The sequence below is a fragment of the Engraulis encrasicolus genome, chromosome 19 (assembly GCF_034702125.1).
Source record: "Engraulis encrasicolus isolate BLACKSEA-1 chromosome 19, IST_EnEncr_1.0, whole genome shotgun sequence".
NCBI lineage: Eukaryota > Metazoa > Chordata > Actinopteri > Clupeiformes > Engraulidae > Engraulis > Engraulis encrasicolus.
In genome coordinates this window covers 17,213,643-17,233,993 of record NC_085875.1, presented here as the reverse complement: position 1 = coordinate 17,233,993, position 20,351 = coordinate 17,213,643, and the positions used below count along the sequence as shown (strand labels likewise).

Here is a 20,351-nt window from a genome sequence, read left to right as displayed (position 1 = left end):
TCACTCTTACATTTAGCCAAGGCAGCTCACTCTCCCACACACACCAAATTATAAAGTGTCCACAGAGTCACATGTGCCTTAGCCGAGTGGCGCAACGACGCCAAGACAGTGACCAACAAAGTGTCCAGAGTGTCAGAAGTCTCTCTGCATAGTACAATGTCCATTGTTTTGAGCAGTGTACAGATTCCAAGTGAAAAGAAGGCAAAGGATAAGAGGTAGAAGCACAGAAAGCATGCAGATAAAGTGTGCAGGAGTGGGGGTTTGTTTATGCAGTCCAGTCACCTATGGTGATCTGTGTCCTTCTGTGTGATGTTGAATAGCTGGATGGCCCTAGGTATAAAAAGGACCTCCGTCTGTCCTGCAGGAGATGGCGCAGTCTGTAACCGAACAGCCTTCTCTGGTTATCAAAGACTGGGTACAGGGGGTGCTTGTGGTTGCCCAATAGAGTCCAATCTGCTCAGAGTTCTCCTCTCAGCTGTGGTAGTGAGAGCATCCAGTTCTGTGCCTACAACAGACTCAGCTTTCCTCACCAGCCCGTCAAGGCGTCCAGCAGCTCTCTTCCTGATACTACCACCCCAGCATGCCACAGCATAGGAGAGCAGACTGGCCATGGTAAAACATCTGTAGGAGTCTGTTGCAGACATTGAAGGATCTCGGCTCCCTCAGAGAGTAGAGTCTGCTCTGTCCTCTCTTGTGAGTTACCAGACCAGGCTCCCAAAAGTCATCTTCCATGTTATAAATAAATTACTGAATAAGAATTAGTTTTGAAATGAATTTGCACAGACCATTCATTACATGTTTTGTTTTTATTGCATCCTTCACCCATTGTTTATAATATACATCACTTTCCAACTGCTATAACTGGACCCTTGCATTCAGTAGATAGATCATCCCTCTCAACTGCATACCGTCTGCAATTCTTCTTGTCATACACCTCCACACAGTGGTCAGGAAAGGTGATTGACGTGGCCCCACTAGAAGACAAACACACAATCACAAACTGTTGCAGACAAGCTAACATGTACCTTAACCCACAATAACAATTCCATTCATTTAGGATAATTTATAACAAAACTAAAATCACTCCTTTGATGATTGAAAGTGGAAAATTGTCTTATTGCATACAGACTACATCTTAAATGCCTAACCCTCCCTCAAAAAAGCACAGTCTTACTTTAAGAGCCATTACTGACCGTAAGATATATTCAGCTAAACACCTGAAAAGGAATTTGTGGAGGAAAGATGGCATCTGAAGAGTGGTCCAAATAAACTTACACGTCGCAGCAACTCATTCCATGTGAAGAGCACGTACAGTCCTTGCAATCCTTGGTTCGCCATTTGGTGCCTACCTCATGAAGAAGATTATCTGAACCCCTGCAGACCTTCACCAATACTGAGAGAGAGAGAGAGACAGAGACAGAGAGACAGAGAGACACAGACAGAGAGAGAGACAGACAGAGAGCTGGGTCTATCAGGCAGAACAAAGATGGGCTTTCCCAAGCAGTCACCATATGTCAACTCTGATTTGCACCGAGAGCTTACATTTGCACTACCTCTACCACTCAGTATGCTGCTTGCCACTGTACTCAATTTGGACTGGACACACATGCACCGTGACACCAGCTGTACCACTGCAAACTCTGAAGTCCTTGCATCGACATCCATGTTGACCACAATTTGGAATCACTAGGACTAATGGGCTATACTGACCGCTACCAAGTGGCACAACAACTGAACTCAGTCTGTAGCCATCTAGTGTGTCTGCATTCTTACAGACCGTTTACATTAAGCCGTATCATTTTCATCACAGATGCACAGTCTGTGTATAGGCCTACCTTTTACAGCAGAATTCATTAGTAGGCTTAGTGGCTTACATCATTTGTGTCTTTGGTGCTCCTTGAAGGGATCTAATTCCATTGTGCATCATTTCAAAGGCTTTCCATTAGAGATTGGGCAAAAATCAAACCACTGAATTCAGTGATGGGGGTCTATACTCATTTTTGGGCCCTAGGCAAAATAAAGACATGGCCCTCTTGAATTATTTTTGATGGCATGGCATGGTTTTCATGGGGCCCAGGTAACTGCCTGTCTGCATATTGGTAAAAACCCACCGAAATGAGTTTGAGACAGTCACATGGGACATTTAATCAAGAGTAAAACTTAATTCCTCTTAAAATACATCATGTAAACACATCACAATTTAGAATTAAATGAAGGTGCAATGTAAAAAAAACCTAACTGAACTATTTGATTCTGATTTGTAATTAAACCCATCATGTAGATGTATACCATTGTTAGTTGGTTTTCATTTTACTTACCTGGTTTCGGCCCACCGCCCATTGTGCATGCACCCTGAGCCATGGAGGGCAGCATAGACAGCATCACCAGCAGTACTACAGGGACCTCAACATGTAAAAGAAACACCTGGTATAGCACATCATACACAATCGGGCTAATGAAAATAAAGTGAGAGGCAGATGAAAAAAGCTTAAAAAAGTAAGCAAACAAAAAAACATGCCACTGAAAAGGCTATTCTAATTCCAAAAGTTTTAGGAAACTGGTTTCAGCACTTTGCAGCATAATGGCTAAATGTGGCAGTAAATGTTCAACGCCTCATTGGTAGTCTGGAAAGTAAGCCTCAAGAAAGACCATCATAACAAAACTTACCATGTTGTGAAAGTTGAGTCAGAGCTCTAGTTACTCCAATTGGTGCAAGAGATTCTGAGTTGTGTGTAGAGCTAGGCATGAGTCTGTAATTATACACAGAGTAATTGAACACATGGCCAGCTGGGCATTGAGATCAGGTGCCCAATTAAGAGTTGGCAGGAAAACTTAAAGTGGAACAGGTGTGGTATGTTTCATCTAAGGTGCTGTTTCCACGTAGCTTGATATTTTTAAATGTGGATATTTTTTTCTTAGGTGGAAACATACAAATAAAAACTCCATTGCAGCAGGTGCATTTCAGCCACATAAATGGGATATTTTTAAAGCCAGATTTTTGATATGTGGACTTTAAAACTGCTATGTGGAAACAGCACCTTCGATACTTCAGATAACTCTGCCTTTTCTTGTATGTGGAGGCAGTCGTGATCGTGAAGTCAGAAGAGCAACACTCTAACTGTAAAGTATTTCAGCTGAAGTCTGCTGTTGCTAGATTAAAAAAAATAAAAGATATAGGTAAATTATGTCCAGTGATTGGCATGCTGGGCAAAATGGATATTGTTGATGGAATGGAGTGAATATTTTGTTGGAATCTTCCTCTCTACCGAAGAACATAGGACCCTTTTTTTCAAAAAAGGGTTCTATGTTCCCCACTGCTTCAAAGTAGACTGCTGGCAAATGGCAAAGTGCAGGGTTAGGGATAGTTTTGTTCAGGGCCCAAATTGAACACTCAGAAACATTGCATTACGACAGGTTAGGTTTAGGGATGGTTTTGGGAAGGGCACAATTTGAAAAATCAGAAACATACAATGCGGGGAACTTAGGACATTTAAAAAAAAAAGGGTTCTATGTTCCCCGCTGCTTCCAAGTAGACTGCTGACGCATGGCAAAGCACAGGTTGTTGTTGCACCTCTGACAGGTTAGATTTAGGGATAGTTTTGGTCAGGGCACAAATGTACAACTCAGAAACATTGCATTTCTGACAGGTTAGGTTTAGGGATGGTTTTGGGAAGGGCACAATTTGAAAACTTGGAAACATACAATGCGGGGAACATAGAACCCTTTTTTAGAAAAAGGGTCCTATGTTCCCCTCTCCCATACAAAGACAGGGGAACATAGGACCCGGGGAACATAGGACCTGGGGAACATAGGTACGCTCTCATTGTATCTAACCCTTCCCAAAAATATCCCTGAACTTCACCAGTGATGCAATGTTTCTGAGATTTCAAATTGTGCCCTTCCCAAAACCATCCCTAAACGTAATCTGTCAGTAATGCAATGTTTCTGAGTTTTAAATTTGTGCCCTGACCAAAACTATCCCTAAACCTAACCTGTCACAGGTGCAACAACAACCTGCGCTTTGCCAGGCGGCAGCAGTCTACTTGGAAGCAGCGGGGAACATAGAACCCTTTTTTTTTTTTTTTTTAAAGGGTCCTATGTTCCCCGCAACCAGGGGAACATAGGGATGACCCATAGGGAACATAGGGATGACCCCGGGTTCACTATCTACTAGCTAGGTGACTAGGGGGTTCAACAAAAAAACAGTGACTTTAACTGATGATTTTAGTTTGAAATTAGATTTTAGATTAGATTAGAAGTACACTTACTTATATATATACTTTTCATGAAAATGTACACTAACGTGTCAATTATTAAGTTAAAAAAAATCCTTGTGCTATATAACTCAAACAACATTTTCAACATTCTAAGATTAACCTTATAAAAACAATCCGCATGCAACATATTGGTGATGTGTTGCTTGCTGTTCTCCACTAGGTGGACAGATCTACCAACTGTTTACTACACTGCAGCATTGTGGCCATGTAAGGCACTATATTGTTTAGGCTACTGTAGGCCTATAGTATGTAAACAATAGCCAAGATATGTTTACTTGTACAAAAATTATGCGACAGAAAATGGGAATGGAAATTAGGCCTACTTCTTCCTGTGCATAGGACTAAGGCCTACTACTACTATTACCGGTACTACTACTAGTAGTAGTTGTAATATAGAAGACTAATAATAATAACAACAACAACAACAACAATTATTTGCAGTAGGCCTATATTATGGTTATTATTGTTGTTGTTGTATTATTATTATTATTATGTTTCCAGCTTATTTGGTGATAGAAACATACATTTGAGAGTTCTTGTGAAACACAAATTCCTTGTAAGATAATGTATTGCATTATATGTATGCCGTTTGCACCAATGTGTATGTTTATATGTATATGCTTACTTTCTTTTGTTGATAGTTTTGACTTTCCAACTTTTCAAAAAATGTCACGTTCATTGGATGGACCGCTCTTCTTAACTACATACAGTGCCATCTGCAGATTGTCTCGTCATGAACCTCCTCACAGTCATCAGGAAATATTTTTGTGTGGGTACTCTGTGAGGATAAACAATACAAAACATCTTGCTTTAGCTAGCTATAGGGATTATAAACTGAAAACTGATCGCTATGGGATTATAAACTATAAACAGGACAAATGCCCTATCTGTAAATTGATGTTTAAAAGAAGGGGAAAAAAGGGTGTGGTGTTTGGAATAAATCAAGAACATTTAAAATTGTCTGTACTGGATCATATATAAGACAAACACACACAGACACACGCGCGGGGACCTGAACACATTATAAACACACCACCAATATCACACCACTCTGATGGTGCTGTTCCGACTGACTGGTGAGAGATGGCAAGAGATTCTGTCTATTGAGAAGAGCATGGGCCATTGAAATGCTTTCAAGTTGTTTGGCCAGGGAATGGAAGACAGAGGCATCCTGTGGGTCAGCGCAGTGGTGGAGGGGAATGTGTTTTTGTTTTGCTTTGGAGAAAATTAGTTTTACCTCTAAAGGGAAACTAGATACATTTTGGAGGATCTGGGATATATTTGGGACTTTTTAGAAGATAATGTTGTAGTGGAGGGCTGGGATGCGGTGGGGATCCGAAATTTATTTGTTTATTTTAACATTTGTTTTTCAATTTATTTTATTATTATTATTTGTATGTGTTTATTTATTTGTTTTGAATGTGCCTTGGGTTTGGGGTGGTGTTTGTGTTAAAAACTAAAAAACTTTAAACTAAAAACTTTAAAAATGCTTTCATGGGTGGGCAACACTCAATAGGAGCAACATCATCAACTTCCTCTTATCCCCATAAGTGCAAATCATTTCCCCAAACTGTTCTCATGTCCCCTGATCTCATTGTGAACCTGCAAAGTCAGTTTAACACACACACACACACACACACACACACACACACACACACACACACACACACACACACACACACACACACACACACACACACACACACACACACACACACACACACACACACACACACACACACACACACACACACACACAGCTCTAATTTGACTGTATGTTCAACTTTGTACTGTGAATCTACATGTTACAAATAGCAGTGTAAATAATTGTTTTGTATCGATGCATCGATACAGCCGGGGATTTGATTAATTGATTCGCCCACAAGAGAATCGATTAATTGTTATTAATTGATTCATCGATTTTTGTTCTTATTTCACTCACTTTGCGAGCCTTTTTTATTTTGCTCACGCAGTAATAATGAGTGTAATAATGACGTTCCTCGAGTAAAATGCATGTAGGCCTAGATGTTTCAGCTTTTGTTAATTTATTTAACATTTCACACATAAGCCAAGCCTGTATAGAGTAAAAAAAGCACAGCAAGGACTAAGTAAGTAAGTCATTATGAGATTGAGCTAGCTACTACATGTCTGATTTACGTTGCAGATCAGATGTCAGATAACATAAAAGTGTGTGTGTGTGTGTGTGTGTGTGTGTGTGTGTGTGTGTGTGTGTGTGTGTGTGTGTGTGTGTGTGTGTGTGTGTGTGTGTGTGTGTGTGTGTGTGTGTGTGTGTGTGTGTTTTTTTTTTGGGGGGGGTGGGGGTCGTGTGTCGTGTGTAAGAAGAAGTCCTGAAAACTTGTTCACAAGCACCTTGCTCAGTTTATAGCTCATTATGACATGTGACACATCTTGGCACAGCTTTTGGTCAGGCCTGACAAATTTCCTACCCATCATGCACAACGTTCAGCTCTAAATTCAGGTGTTTTTCATGAGCTTGATTGTTCTTATTCTTCTGCACTGCTAAAATCTAAAATCTGCTGGCCAAAATGAAATGAAAACATGTCAAACTTCCAACAAGTTTTGCAGGAAGGAACTCTTTGCAGGAATCTCCACAACAACTGCTAATAACGGTACAGTCTGGGTCCTTTTCATATCATGTGTGTTTATCAATCAATCGAATCGATTCAGAATCCCCAGTCCTAATTGTCCTGATTCATATGAATCACATCAATCCAACCACACATACAGTATAACAAACAGTAACCCACAAACCCAAGTTTCATGTACGGCCCCTTCAGGGAAAAGAAGCACATAGACCTACGCAATGAACACTGAGTTGGCTTTAACATAGGCTAAGCATTTTCCCTAAAAAAATCTCGAAATTCTGTGTTATTTCTCAGCATCAGAATATAACCATGGGTATCACTTTTGAACAAAATGCTTTTAGTTGACTGAAAACGACAAAAAAAGTTCTGGGGCCCCAAGTCAGAGGAGGTGAAATAGGGCCCCCTTCTGGGCAGATGAAGTACCACAGACAGGATTGAGTGCACACTAATTGTCAGTGGGGCCTCAGATATCATAATCAGTACAGTGAGTCACTTTATTGCATAAGGTATTTGATTTAACATTTGTTGCGTTAGCTTTTGTTAGTTAATTTTCTTTTTCTTTTGACCCTCGTGTCATTATTTGTTTATTTGCTTTTTGGACTTTAGTTTATCTCACTGTAAATAAGTGCACGGCTCTGGGCTTTGGAAAAATAAAAATAACCCTCAACTTTTGCACAAAATCCTTCTTGTGGACCTGCATCTTTGCATCGACTTGCCTGTCACGGATACACATCTTCACATTTGGCCTCTGTGCATGGCCGCAGACCATAGCTGGTGTAGATGTATGATGATGTTGGCCTATACATGCCCATGCCACTAGCATCCTTGACTAGGCCCAGGACAAAAATCATCTAAATGCAGGGCCGTTTCAAGGTATTTGGGGGCCCTTATCCCTAGGCAAAGAGGGACTCTTCAAACTGTCGGGCAGGGGCCCACTCAAAAGGGATTTTGACAGTGTCATTTTTTCGTGTCATCTTTTTGGTCATTGAATTTTGGGAGGTGCCCTGGGTCCTGGGCCCAGGACAACTGATCTGTTAGTCGCTCAGGACAACTGACTCGTTAGTCCCATTTCCCCAGTTAGCGGGCCTGCAAAGAATTCTGGGCCAGGCAGCCTGTAGAGAGGAGAAGAAATTAGTTTGAGTGGCTGCATACTAGTCCTTACCATCCATAAGCTCCATGTGACACATTATAAATGATATGTTAAAATCAAACTAATCATTTACAACATCTGCAAGTGAAGATTACTGTAGGAAAAAAAAGGGACATGCACTTTGCCAGGGGCGCTGCCAGAAATGTTGGGCCCCATGAAAGATTCAAATTTTGGGCCCCCTTAAGGGCCCCTCTCAGTGCTTAGGCCCCCTTAAGGGCCCCTCTCAGTGCTTGGGCCCTTAGAATCTGTACCCCTTCCCCCCCCCCTAGCGGCCCCCATGCACTTTGCATCCGAAATGTGCAAATGTCATACAGTAACCTAATTCAAAAGAAATCCAAAGTTATTAAAAAAGTATCTCTGAATACAAAAAAACATATATTGAAAAGGCTGCAGTTTGCCATTGTATATCAGACATGGTATCATTTAAACGGGCTACAGAAACAGAAAAAGAGGTGATTGATTAAAGCAGAATATTGTGTAGGACTATGTTTCTGCATTTGTAATATATAGAAAAGGGAATTGTGGATGGATTCTGCAGGTTTTTTTCTTTGACCTTAGACTAAAAATGGGTCAGCACAGAATGGTACAGTAGTGTGTGTCCCCATTCTTTTGAACATGCCATTTGACATTTCATAATAACACCTGTTATTACACCTCGCGAATCCCCATCAACAGCAGGCTGTTGTCGCCTTATAAATAATAACACTGTCCTCAATAGCGCGGTGGCAGCAGCGCGTGTGTAAATTGACGCTGTGCTCTTTCTCAGCTTGCAGCACACTACTCGAACTGCGCCAAATTACATAACTGGGCCGGTGACCCACCACTAAACACGCGTCCTGATCTGAATGTACTCTATGCGCGAGACGAACTCGTTGCGCGCGCTCACACGGCGTCCGCAACAAATATGGAAAAAAGTTGAGGGTACTTTGTACTCCTATGACGCAACTGGACATAGAAATGCGCCGTGGCCAATAACGAGGCTCGATGCGACAAGAGGGAACCAACTGGGACGGCCGTACTGGGAGTTCCCTGGACGTCATATCGACTGCTAATATATAAAGTGGCGATGGAGTTTGTTTTGGGGTTTGAAGGAAGCTCGTTTCCTGGCGAAAGGCGAGCAATTCGATGACATTTGTTATTGAGTCAACGGGCAACCAAAACACAGCCTGAGCAGTTTGGCAACCTTAGACCGCGTTCATCGAAAGCTGTTGCCACGGTTTTTTTTTTATTCGAACCGAGAAATTAACTCCACAGGCTTACTGGAAAACACTGAGATCCATCTGGTGGATTTAGAATCGAAATTTACTGAATGTGGTTACTTTATGTAAACATATCTGCTCGATAGTGCAAGTTGACGGCAAATCGACAAGTGGCGTTCCTTTGCAAAAAAAGTGCAGCTTGCATGTTTGCAATTTCATATAGTGGAGACTTCAGATATCCACTTTAGCCATGCCTCTCGACCTGGGAATGTATGACAGCCGCGCGGATTACAAATCCGAAAAGCAGTGTCAAAGAACATCATTCGCGTTTTACCAAGCCGTCAGGGACTTGTTACCGGTATGGGTGCTGGAGGATATGAGGACAATGGAGGTGTTTCACTGGGAGGACGATGGACGGGCGTGCGCTTACTCCCCGTGCGAGGCTCTATTGTATGCGCTGGTGCATGACCATCAGCAGTACGCGAGATATCTCCTCAATCGCCACTCTGTCCGCGCGCTGGAGATGCCCAGCAGAAGCTTCTGCTGCTGCCAAGCGTCCACTACTCCGCACCTAAACATAGCCATTCGCTACAACCGAGTCAAAATCCTGAAAATGATCATGGACTGTGTCAGGGACTTCGGCGAAGTGGAGAGACAGAGCTATCTGAACAGACACGGCTGCGTCCACATCGACGGAGGCAAGACCGCACTGCAGCTGGCCTGCGACCTGGTGCGTCCCGAGTGTTTGATCCTGTTGCTAGGGCATGGCGCATGCCCTTATGTGACGGACCGCTCTGGTGACACCGCTTTGGACTGCCTCCTGAATCAGATATGCCAGAGTGACTTCGACATGAGGCGGAAACACGTCTGCCTGGGCTACCTCATCCTCTTCATGCCAGAGATGCGCTTCCGAATGAAGAGCCAGCTGCAGGCGAACGCACTGCAGTGGCAGGCGCTCCTGGGCGATCAGGCGTTCCACTGGCTGGCGGGAACGGCCCCTCCGTCCCTCTTCGTTCAAGCCATGCAGAAGATGATGCGATCCATCCCACCAGCTCAGCTGGACTCGCTGCCAGATTTCCTCAAGCCACTAGACTTCAGGCTGCACCAGCAGCAGAATGTGGCATAGACTCATGTTTCCCTCCAAAACACTCCAATACAGAGTGGACTGCTACTGTGTAAATAGTGGACTGAGATATTGATGCTGTATATAGCTGTTCTAAAAACCTACTGTGAAAATAGTTCATTGCACTACATATGAGGACACGCATTGAAGTCATGTACAGTGTATAAATTAAATAGTGTATTAAATTAAAATGAAGACATTTTCTTTTAAAAAAGCCTTTCCCTTTGTCATTTCTGGGCCAAACACCCAGCTGTATTAAAGTATGCACAACTGCATTGCAAAATTCCTTTAAAAAGAAATCAACCTCAGGTGGCTTATTTATGCATTGGTGACCTGCTAGGCAGTGGAGAGGTCAAAAGAAGATGAACCACCCTACTTTATCAGAATGCCCCTATGCGCGCAAAATAGTTATATGTTTGTCAAGTAGGCCTACCAGTAAGAAAAAGTCATAGCGTAGCCATATGCCCCTTTTCATCCACATTCATATTGCCTTGTGTATTCTTGAGTGAGACGTTTTAACATCAGATTGCTTTTGGAGTCTCTTCACTAACATCATTGCAAATCCCACTGAAGAAGCACATCCACTCAATGCAACATCCAATCATAGGAAGATGATGTAATGTAGGCCTATATATATTTTGTCATAATATTTAAAATGCTAAAAATTTCCTCTGATTGGGGGGTGTCAATCAAAAACTGGCAATGATCCATCAATTTTCTCCGCTTTATATCCTGTGCAACCCACTGTGTTCAGATACATGTGCTGTTCCTTGAAAGCACACACAGACCCTGCATTTTGTCACGTGATTCCACTCAGTCAAGAAAAAGACAACATGGATTTGGAGATATGTCCTGCAACAGCAATAGTTACATAATCATCAATATGACAAAAAAACCTTGATCCATTTTTTGGCTCTATGTTGAAGGACCACCAGCCAAGCTGTGCAAATCACTTCATGTAGTTCCCCCTGTCAAACACAGACTCAGTCATTATTGTAAACATCTTTATTTGTGGAGTTTGTGAAGCATGGATAAAGGACAGACGCGGAGGCAGGAAGTTATCGTAACGGTCTTGTAATAACTCGTTCTGGTAGCTGCAGTATCTGACATAGTGCCAGCCATAGAATGTCACACACTGAACACTGGTTATAATTAATGTTACTGTGTTAAGCTAGTTTTTGACGCGGGGGCGGGGGGTCCTGATACGTGTTGAAGGTCTGATACGTGTGATGTAACAGACAGGGGGTTGTCTGAGGGTGGGGGTGGAGGGTCTCCTAAAACTGGGCCACTGGTTTATTTTAGTGAAACAAGACTGCCAAAGAACAAGACAGAAAAAAATGTGAAAATGTGTTAAGCCACAAATACAGCATCAGTCATTCGTAGATCTTTTTAGGTGGTCTAGATTCCAGACTGAGTAATGAAGTCAAGGTTCGGTTAGAAAGAAAAATCTGTAGCCTACCAAGCCAAACCTAATCTCAAAACCTGTAAATTGCTGACAATGGTCACCCTGACACAATCAGGACCAGCAATCTTATTGGAAATCTGTCCACCAAAAATGCAGACAGCAGTTTCAGGTTAAAGGTCAGTTTGGTCCTGAGTGTTCATCATGATTTGAAATAACAGATAAAAAAGTAAAGGAGGGGAAAAAATCAATACTGACAAGCCATTGGCAAGACTTGCCAACAGCTGTGATCTATGGAGACACTCAGTCTCTATAAAACACTCCCAGCCCGTCTCTGACTGTGAAGAGCAGGCCATCAAATGTTTAATGAAATTACAAATGAGTATATCAGCATTTCCCTTTAAACCAGGAAGCAAATAGAAACCATTTTTTTCTTTTAACAGAGATATTGAGTATCTACTGTACATGTGAGATGGGCCCTGAAACAATCTACTCTCGTCACAGCCTATGTTGACACATCCATCCACTAATCAATCTAGTCTCAAACAAACTACTAAAGTGGTGACAAAAAAAGTTTGTATTGCACGATTGAAAAGTTGCCAGGTGACAAATTCCGTTCATGAACACTTAAGACGTGTGATTGGCAGCTTCGTAGAGAGAATGCATTGTGGTAGTGAGAGGTCAAGTTGCCAAGCAACGAGTTCCTTCAGGAGACCTAACATGAGATGTACAATCCAGTGTGTAACGCGACACACTGTTGCCTTGGCACCACCACCCCCGTAAACCTGTTGCCAATTGGCATTGAAAGTAAGAGGCCCTTGCGATGAAACACTTCACCCGCACCCTGGCCCAAAGCTTTCAGGAGATCCCCAACCCCAAAGCAGTGCCTGACGATAATGCTACACAGGGCAACTCTTTCAGCAATGTTTCTGGGTAATGATATCGTTAAGATTCCACTTGGACTGTCACTCACTTTTATCAAGAGAACTTGGATGAGAAATGCACAAAAAACGTTTTGTTAATCGCTCTATCAGAAAATGAAGATCCAATCATGTTGTCGCCCAGCAACAACACTGCACAAAAAAGTTGCCCTCGGCATCACCCGCTTGCCACTAGTTTCAGGCTTAATCAGCATGGGGAAATGGTGAAAGCAAGAAGCCGAAACAGGCCTGGGATTGGCTCAAATGAAGCCGTCCCAGCCTGGTTCTTTTTTTTGTCACAGTTACACAAATGTGCCATCATCATGCAGTCCATTGATCACGGGCTATTTCGTACAGTAGCAGCAGAAAGCAGTCGGCTGTGTAGTAGAGAAGACTCTGGGGGGCCCATAGCATAGTAAACAAGACCAGCCCCTATCAGCAGAATAGGTTCTTTTTTGCATGGAGGGTTGATCTAGCCTCGCACCACAGGGGATAAAATCTGTAGCTGACCTGGCTCGGTCCTCTAATTTACAACGCTACATCTAGTTTCGACTCTGTGTGGCGAGTCACTGGGATGGTGACTCTGCCAATGGTGCGAGCCCAGACCATACATTTCATGTTAGAAGTCTGGCTTGCCAGGCTAGAGGACCCCCAGCGTTTTTCTTACGAGTCAAAGCCGACTAGACAGTAGATGAAGAGGGAGGGACGTTCCCATGAGCCCCAAACCCCAACCCTGCCATGGAGAAGTCCTTTAAATTCACATACATACATAACGTCATTCATTTGCTACAAGGCCAGTGCATATCATCTAAAAACAAAACAAAAGACAAATTGTCCAGCGTTTGATACAACAATCATCCTTCACACCACACATAACGGTATACAGTACACACAGATCAGATAACCTCTGACCGCTAACGTCTCTTCCCTTTTCAGCATGTTAAAAACAGATGCGTGTCGAAGGTCAGACGGTAACCATCTTTTAAAATGCCACATATTAAAATGCTTTACAGGTCTTCCCTGGTGTGTCTGGAGTTAGATACAAAGACAGGGAAATGCCATTTTGAGTTCTCATGTACAGTAGTTAACATGACTAGTAGTATGCACTACATTTACACTCGTCGCATAATGCTAGTACAGGTACTATCGTCCTGTAAGTATACTTTTTCTATGTACACACTTCAGTTTTCCAACAGGTTACCTTCACAGCTACTTTGGCCTTTCAGTGATTCGGTTTCCCACTTAATTTGCATATTATACATGTGTGACACGGTATCAGTGCCACATGTTGTTTCTGTCCAATCACAATGCAAGTCACGATGTGTGCACCACTGCAGCACAGATTGTGCCTGCACACATATCTAAACACTACGGGTGCCGACTTGGGACATTTCTCAGAAGACCACGATGGGCAACTGAAATTATTTTAACACCATCCACCATCCACCATCATTGGCCACTCATCTAGCATCTCTCTATTTGTGATGGTGATGACATTTCACACTTGGTACAGTACCTCACAGAGTCAGTTAATACGCCTTTTTAAAACAATATCTTCTAGTGAAGAGGAAATAAATTATTCCACGATTAAAACCAGTTAGATGAAGACCAGTTTGGGGAAAATGCCACAATTACCATGTAAGTGGTCATATGTCTGTACACATTAAATAACATCAATCCATCCTCTCTTTTCTCACAGTCCATATACAAACTTGAGGCGATCACTTTATCGCAACACAAAGACTGGTCCTTCCCTTTGTTTTCACGCTACTATTTACACAGGTTAGGATGAAGACGAGTAAAGTGCTTGCTAGCCAATCAAATAGTTATAAAATTAAAATTAAAATAAAAAACTCTCCAACATAGACAATGTCTGATTGGGCACACAACATTGAGGGCTGGTGGGTTAAAACAAACAGGGGTACCATGAACAACAAAAGGATAAGGCGATACATAAAAAAAGAAAAAATCAGTAATACTTAAAATCACCCTCTGAACTTCAGAGAAATAAAAAAAAAACTGACAGAGAAATGATTGCAACACCAAATGTAGGTAAAAACAAAACAAAACATCACAATCACGTAAAACAACAACTAAAACTGAAATCCTTCATCTGAAAGGCGGTCCGGCCCTTGCCCACCACACATCAGCCACAAGCCGAAACAAAAGTTCTCCCTGGATGACGGGGGAAGTTTGGGGGGTGCGTTTACACATGTATGTATGTACATGTATGTATGTGTGTTTGTGTGGCTGTCCTTAGATGACCTCCCACTCGTCCTCCAGGTCGTCGGTGCTGACGGAGCCCGTGGAGGGGTGTGCTTTTGGGCTGTGGGGCTGCAGGGCCTTGGTCAGTCGCTGGCTCAGGCCACCGGACGACGTGACCGCCCACAGCTCATCCAGCGGAGTCACTGGTCAGAGAGAGAGAGAGAGAGAGAGAGAGAGAGAGAGAGAGAGAGAGAGAGAGAGAGAGAGAGAAAGAAAAAGAGAGAGTCAGTACATTAGTATTAACATACACTGTTAAAGTTACAACTCACGGTTCATCCAGGGGAGTCACTGATCGTTGAGAGATGGAGAGCGAGAGAGCGGGAGTAGTAAAGTAGCACTAACTAACACACGTGCACACACACACACACACACACACACACACACACACACACACACACACACTTACGTACGTATGTACGCTTGCACATGTGTGCACACATACACACACACACATACACACACACACACACACACACACGTACGTATGTATGCACATGTGTGCACACACACACACACACACACACACACACACACACACACACACACACACACACACACACACACACACACACACACATACACACACACACATACACACACACACGGCTAATCTACTGGGATCACTGATGAGAGAAGTCAGTTCATTTGCATCATCACATACACGCGCGCGCGCGCACAGACACACATGCGCACGCGCACACACACACACATACCGAGACACCCCGGGCTACTGCTCAAGGCACATTGATAGGAGGCACAAAGTTATACAATAGTACAACACACACACGCGAACGCACGCGCACACACGCGCACACACGCACACGCGCACGCACACACACACACACACACATATGCACTTTTCATCTGCACTGCATATTTTTCGAAGCCTGTGAAGCAGGCATCCAAGAGGTGTCTGGCCACTGGCCGCTGTTGCCGCATGCCTCACCTGTGAGCCAGTTGACCAGGCCGGGGATCTTCTTCCAGTAGTCTCCAGCGGGGTTCTTGTCGGTGATGCCGTAGCGCCTGGCCACCTCACCGTTAGGGCACCGCGCCCACACCGTCCTCATGCTCACAGTCAGCTGACTGGCCAGCAGACCTACACACACATGCATGGACACACACAATGCAAACACGCACATGTACGCACGGCACACACAGACACACACACACAAACTCACTGTACAACAGTGCATTTAATCTTTTTCTATTTGCTTATATGTTGAAGAAAGAAAAAACGAAAGAAAAAAAGTTTTTGTGGGCAATCTTCTGGCTGTACCTAAGATTATTGCAATGAACCTGTATTTATTACAGGTAAATAAAATGTTCTTAGATATTTTATACTGACAATAGGGTTATTATTAAACACTAATTATACCTACTACTATACCATTATTATTGAACACTGGGTCAGAACTGTGTTGGCAAATCAATGTGGGTCTCATTATCCCAGCTTTTTTTCTCTCATCAATTTCAGCCGTTCTTGGAATACACGACAAAAAAGGAAAGAAGGGAAAAAAAGAGAAAATCTGTTCTTCAATGGCTATTCTTATCCAGTCAGCTGACCTCATTTTCTTTGAAATATCAGGTCAACGACTTGCTCATTTTGCTACATTTGTGTATGTGGCTTGTGCCTTGTGTGTGGGTTTGGGTGTTGTGTGTTGGCAGAGACAGGTTGGGACCATTGCTGATATGTTGTGTGTTTGCGCTGAAGGACCTGAATCAGGGTCCAGTTTCGAGAAAACATCTGGGGTCACGGGTGAAACCGCATCGTGTCCTCATATTCCATGTTGTGTGCACTTTAGAGGTCTCGTGACTTTGCTGTGTGTGTGTGTGTGTGACCTAAAAGTATAACTATATTTAGTGTAGTAGTACCAGCAATGTGTGTGTGTGTGTGTGTGTGAGAGACGTGAAAGCATATTGTCTAAGTGTTGATTGGAATACGTTCTGTGTGTGTGTGTGTGTGTGTGTGTGTGTGTGTGTGTGTGTGTGTGTGTGTGTGTGTGTGTGTGTGTGTGTGTGTGTGTGTGTGTGTGTGTGTGTGTGAATATATCCTCAGTGATGACTGCTGAAGGGACATCATACTCATATTCCTCTGAGATTGTCCTGCTCAGTGATCCTCAGTACCTGGAATGTGTTCCCAGTCAGTGCCCACTGGCATCTCGTCGGTGATGCCCACCCTGACGTGCACGTTGGCACGGCTGTCCAGCGTCCAGAGCATGTGGTCATTGGAGTTGGTGTGGACCCTCACCAGCTGCACCCCCACTGGCTGTAGCGTGGGAAGACATGCACACATGCACACGCACGCACGCACGCATGCACGCATGCACACACACACAAAATCATTACAGTAATGTTCAACAGAGTGTTTTGCTTTTACTCCATTTTTGTTATTGAAGTCAGTAATTTCCGTTCTAAATACTTATTTCGTAAAATATTAAAAGAAAAAGTAAAAGAAAAATATTTTATTTATAATGCATATTTTCCACTTAGCCATGAGTGTGTGTGTGTGTGTGTGATTGGTCATCATTAGGGGAATATTGTGTTGTAATGAGGCAGTTGTTAGTCTATGTATAAAAAAGTAACTTTTTATATTATTTTTATAACTAAAAGTAACTATTGTATATTATATTATGTTTTTTCTCTAATCTCTGGTCTTAAAATAATATCCTACTATCCATGCTATAAACCTCGTCAAAATCAGTAACTAATTATTTACAGTAATAGTTTTGGGTTTTTTCCACCCTAGGGTCTGCTTTATGTCACAGGCACTGAGGGAGGCCCAGAGTGTTGAGATGAACTCCACTGGTCTGTGCTACACTGTGTGGGAAGGTAAGGTGTTAGCTACAGTAGCTGTGGCCCTCAGATAGCAGCTTAGTGCCATGACGCCAAAGAAGCCTGTGGACATGTGGACATGTGGATAGGTGCCAATGTCATACATACAGTGTGTGTGTGAGAGTGTGTGTGTGCGTGTGTGTGTGTGTGTGTGTGTGTGTGTGTGTGTGTGTGTGTGTTTAAAAAAAAAAGAAAAAAGGGAGGGAGGGAAGGAGGGAAATGTGTATTTGTGAGTTTGTGTGTGTTTTTGTAGATAACACAGGGACAAGCCCTAAGACGGCAGGCATTACGTGTACCCTTCTGACAAGCAAGATCATGGTGAGTAGGTGTAATGTCTTTGCAAGTCGCATAATAGCAAACAGTGTGTGTGTGTGTGTGTGTGTGTGTGTGTGTGTGTGTGTGTGTGTGTGTGTGTGTGTGTGTGTGTGTGTGTGTGTGTGTGTGTGTGTGTGTGTGGCCATGAAGTTTAGTTTCTGTCTGTAATATGACTGCATATGTCTGTGCACGTTCCTCTGTGTCTTTCTGTCTGTTGACATAGGGCTGAGACAACAAGATGTCCTAACCTGCCTTAACCTGCCAAGTACGCTACACAGTATGATTTGCATCAGCAGTGTGAAAGGCTATGAATCTGAGACTGGTGTGTGTGTGTGTGTTTGCATGTGTTTGTTTTTGTGGTATGGGGTGTGTGTGTGTGTGTGTGCGTGTGTTGAGCATTTGTTTGTGGTATTGTGTGGTGTGTGTGTGTTTCTGTGTGAATTTGTGGTATGGTGTGTGCACTTCTTTGTGGTATGGCGTGGTGTGTGTGTGTTTGTGGGTGTCTGTATTTCTATCAGTATGTATTTGTTTGTGGAAAGGTGTGTATGTGCATATGTGTATTTGTTTGTGGTCTGTGTGTGTCTGTGTGTGTGTGCGCGTGTGTGCAATGTGTGTATGCATATGCGTGTATGTGTGCATCCACTTACCAGGGTGGGTGGCTCGATGCAGATCCAGGCAGGCAGCATCATGCTGGGGTTGAGAGGCTGCGTCCCCACCCTGAAGTACACCATGCCACTGCTGTCACACGCCCACACATGCTGGCTCCCACACGACAAACTCACCAGCCTGGCATGACCTGATGACACACACACACACACACACACACACACACACACACACACACACACACACACACACACACACACACACACACACACACACACACAAACAAACAAACAAACAAATAAATGTCAATACACCGTCTTAAAGAGACACTATGCAACAACCTTGATGTAATTAATCACCTTTACAAGTCAGGTAATGCTTAAAAGAATCATTAATAGGCACTCAATAGCTCAGTGTGGTTTTAAGGAGGACAAGGGTAACTCGGTAACCTGGCATCTGAAACTACGCCATATACTGTACGTAGGTCTGCGAAGGCGTGCTTTTATTAAAAAATCCTTGCATGTGATTGGGGAAACACTTGTCTGACATTTTAATGAGGTGCTACTTCAGAGGAAATTACAGAATCAATGTCGATGAGTGAGCCAGTGCGAGCGGCCATTGTTGTCTGAAACAACTGTCGCGTTTCACTAATATTTCCCTCCCCCATTACGTTTAAACTTTGACTACATCACATCTCTGAAAATTCTGTCATCCTAATTGGTTCTACTGCATTTTGGTTCAGGAGCAGGGCGAAACCGAAGGTCCTCCAGACCCTTGTGAGAGTTCACAAAGCTGAGCAAAAATACACAAGGGCCTGGCAAGAGTCATGCTAGAAACTAGGGGGAGACCGTTTTCCAGGAGAAATGGTTGACAAATACTTGAGACCTTGCTTGGTGGGGCTTTAACAGACAAGACCAAAAAAAGATGAATACCCAGTTTCGAAATAGGCCACACCTATAGTGTATAACCAAAAAGTTTCTGTATGTTGCAACATTAAGTAAGGCCTTTCAAAAGGAAAACCAAAAAAGGTTCTGATGTTGAAACATTAAGTCAGGCTTGAAAAATGCACCCACACGCACGCATGCCCACATCACCAATGCCCTAAAGATGGCCACGCTGTCACCATACTATATGACAGAACACACAGGTCACCACCCCAGGCCATGGCCATGACGACAAACGATGACCCCCCCCCCCACACACACACCACACACACACACACACACACACACACACACACACACACACACACACACACACACACACACACACACACACACACACACACACACACACACACACACACATACACACACACACACACACACCTAAATGGTGATCCTCAGCACCTTGAGCCCTCACGTGTGTGTGCGTGCATGTGAGCAAGCAAGAACACAATCTCTCAGTCTCAGTCGACACCACATTCCTTTTTAGTGTATTGGCGAAAACCAAGACGAGGCCAGGCCGCAGAGAAACTAGATCAGCGAGAAGAGGAGACACACACACACAACACACACACACCAGTGATCTGAGCCCAAAAAAAGCATGTAGGCCAGGGTCACCAGGACAGCTCCCCAGGGTCATTTCTCTCTGGTGGGAGGAATGCGGTGGTTCTCTCCAAAATGCACATGGCTCATTCACGTTTTCAGAAGCAGA

The 20,351-nt window shown here is 43.3% G+C and overlaps 3 protein-coding genes across 3 annotated transcripts in view; 1 reads left to right on the top strand and 2 right to left on the bottom strand.

The window, feature by feature from the left end:
* Nucleotides 1–787: 787 nt before the first annotated feature.
* LOC134435007 (beta-microseminoprotein J1-like) lies at nucleotides 788–2,771 on the bottom strand. The gene is made up of 4 exons (XM_063183723.1): nucleotides 2,668–2,771; nucleotides 2,319–2,403; nucleotides 1,276–1,393; nucleotides 788–974 (listed from the first exon to the last, which is right to left on the bottom strand). Exons 1-4 carry the CDS (start codon nucleotides 2,668–2,670, stop codon nucleotides 842–844), a joined length of 339 nt encoding a protein of 112 aa, XP_063039793.1. The 5' UTR covers nucleotides 2,671–2,771; the 3' UTR covers nucleotides 788–841.
* Nucleotides 2,772–9,051: 6,280 nt separating this feature from the next.
* On the top strand, nucleotides 9,052–10,588 carry ankrd9 (ankyrin repeat domain 9). The gene has a single exon (XM_063183720.1). It carries the CDS (start codon nucleotides 9,483–9,485, stop codon nucleotides 10,356–10,358), a length of 876 nt encoding a protein of 291 aa, XP_063039790.1. The 5' UTR covers nucleotides 9,052–9,482; the 3' UTR covers nucleotides 10,359–10,588.
* Nucleotides 10,589–11,342: 754 nt separating this feature from the next.
* tecpr2 (tectonin beta-propeller repeat containing 2) overlaps nucleotides 11,343–20,351 on the bottom strand; it is a 53,536-nt gene continuing 44,527 nt past the window's right edge. The window contains exons 18-21 of the mRNA XM_063183722.1: nucleotides 18,737–18,885; nucleotides 17,067–17,208; nucleotides 15,889–16,038; nucleotides 11,343–15,085 (exon numbers count right to left, since the gene is read on the bottom strand). Of these exons, the coding sequence (XP_063039792.1) occupies nucleotides 14,934–15,085; nucleotides 15,889–16,038; nucleotides 17,067–17,208; nucleotides 18,737–18,885 (593 nt within the window). The 3' untranslated portion in view covers nucleotides 11,343–14,933. The remainder of the gene's footprint in view (nucleotides 15,086–15,888; nucleotides 16,039–17,066; nucleotides 17,209–18,736; nucleotides 18,886–20,351) is intronic.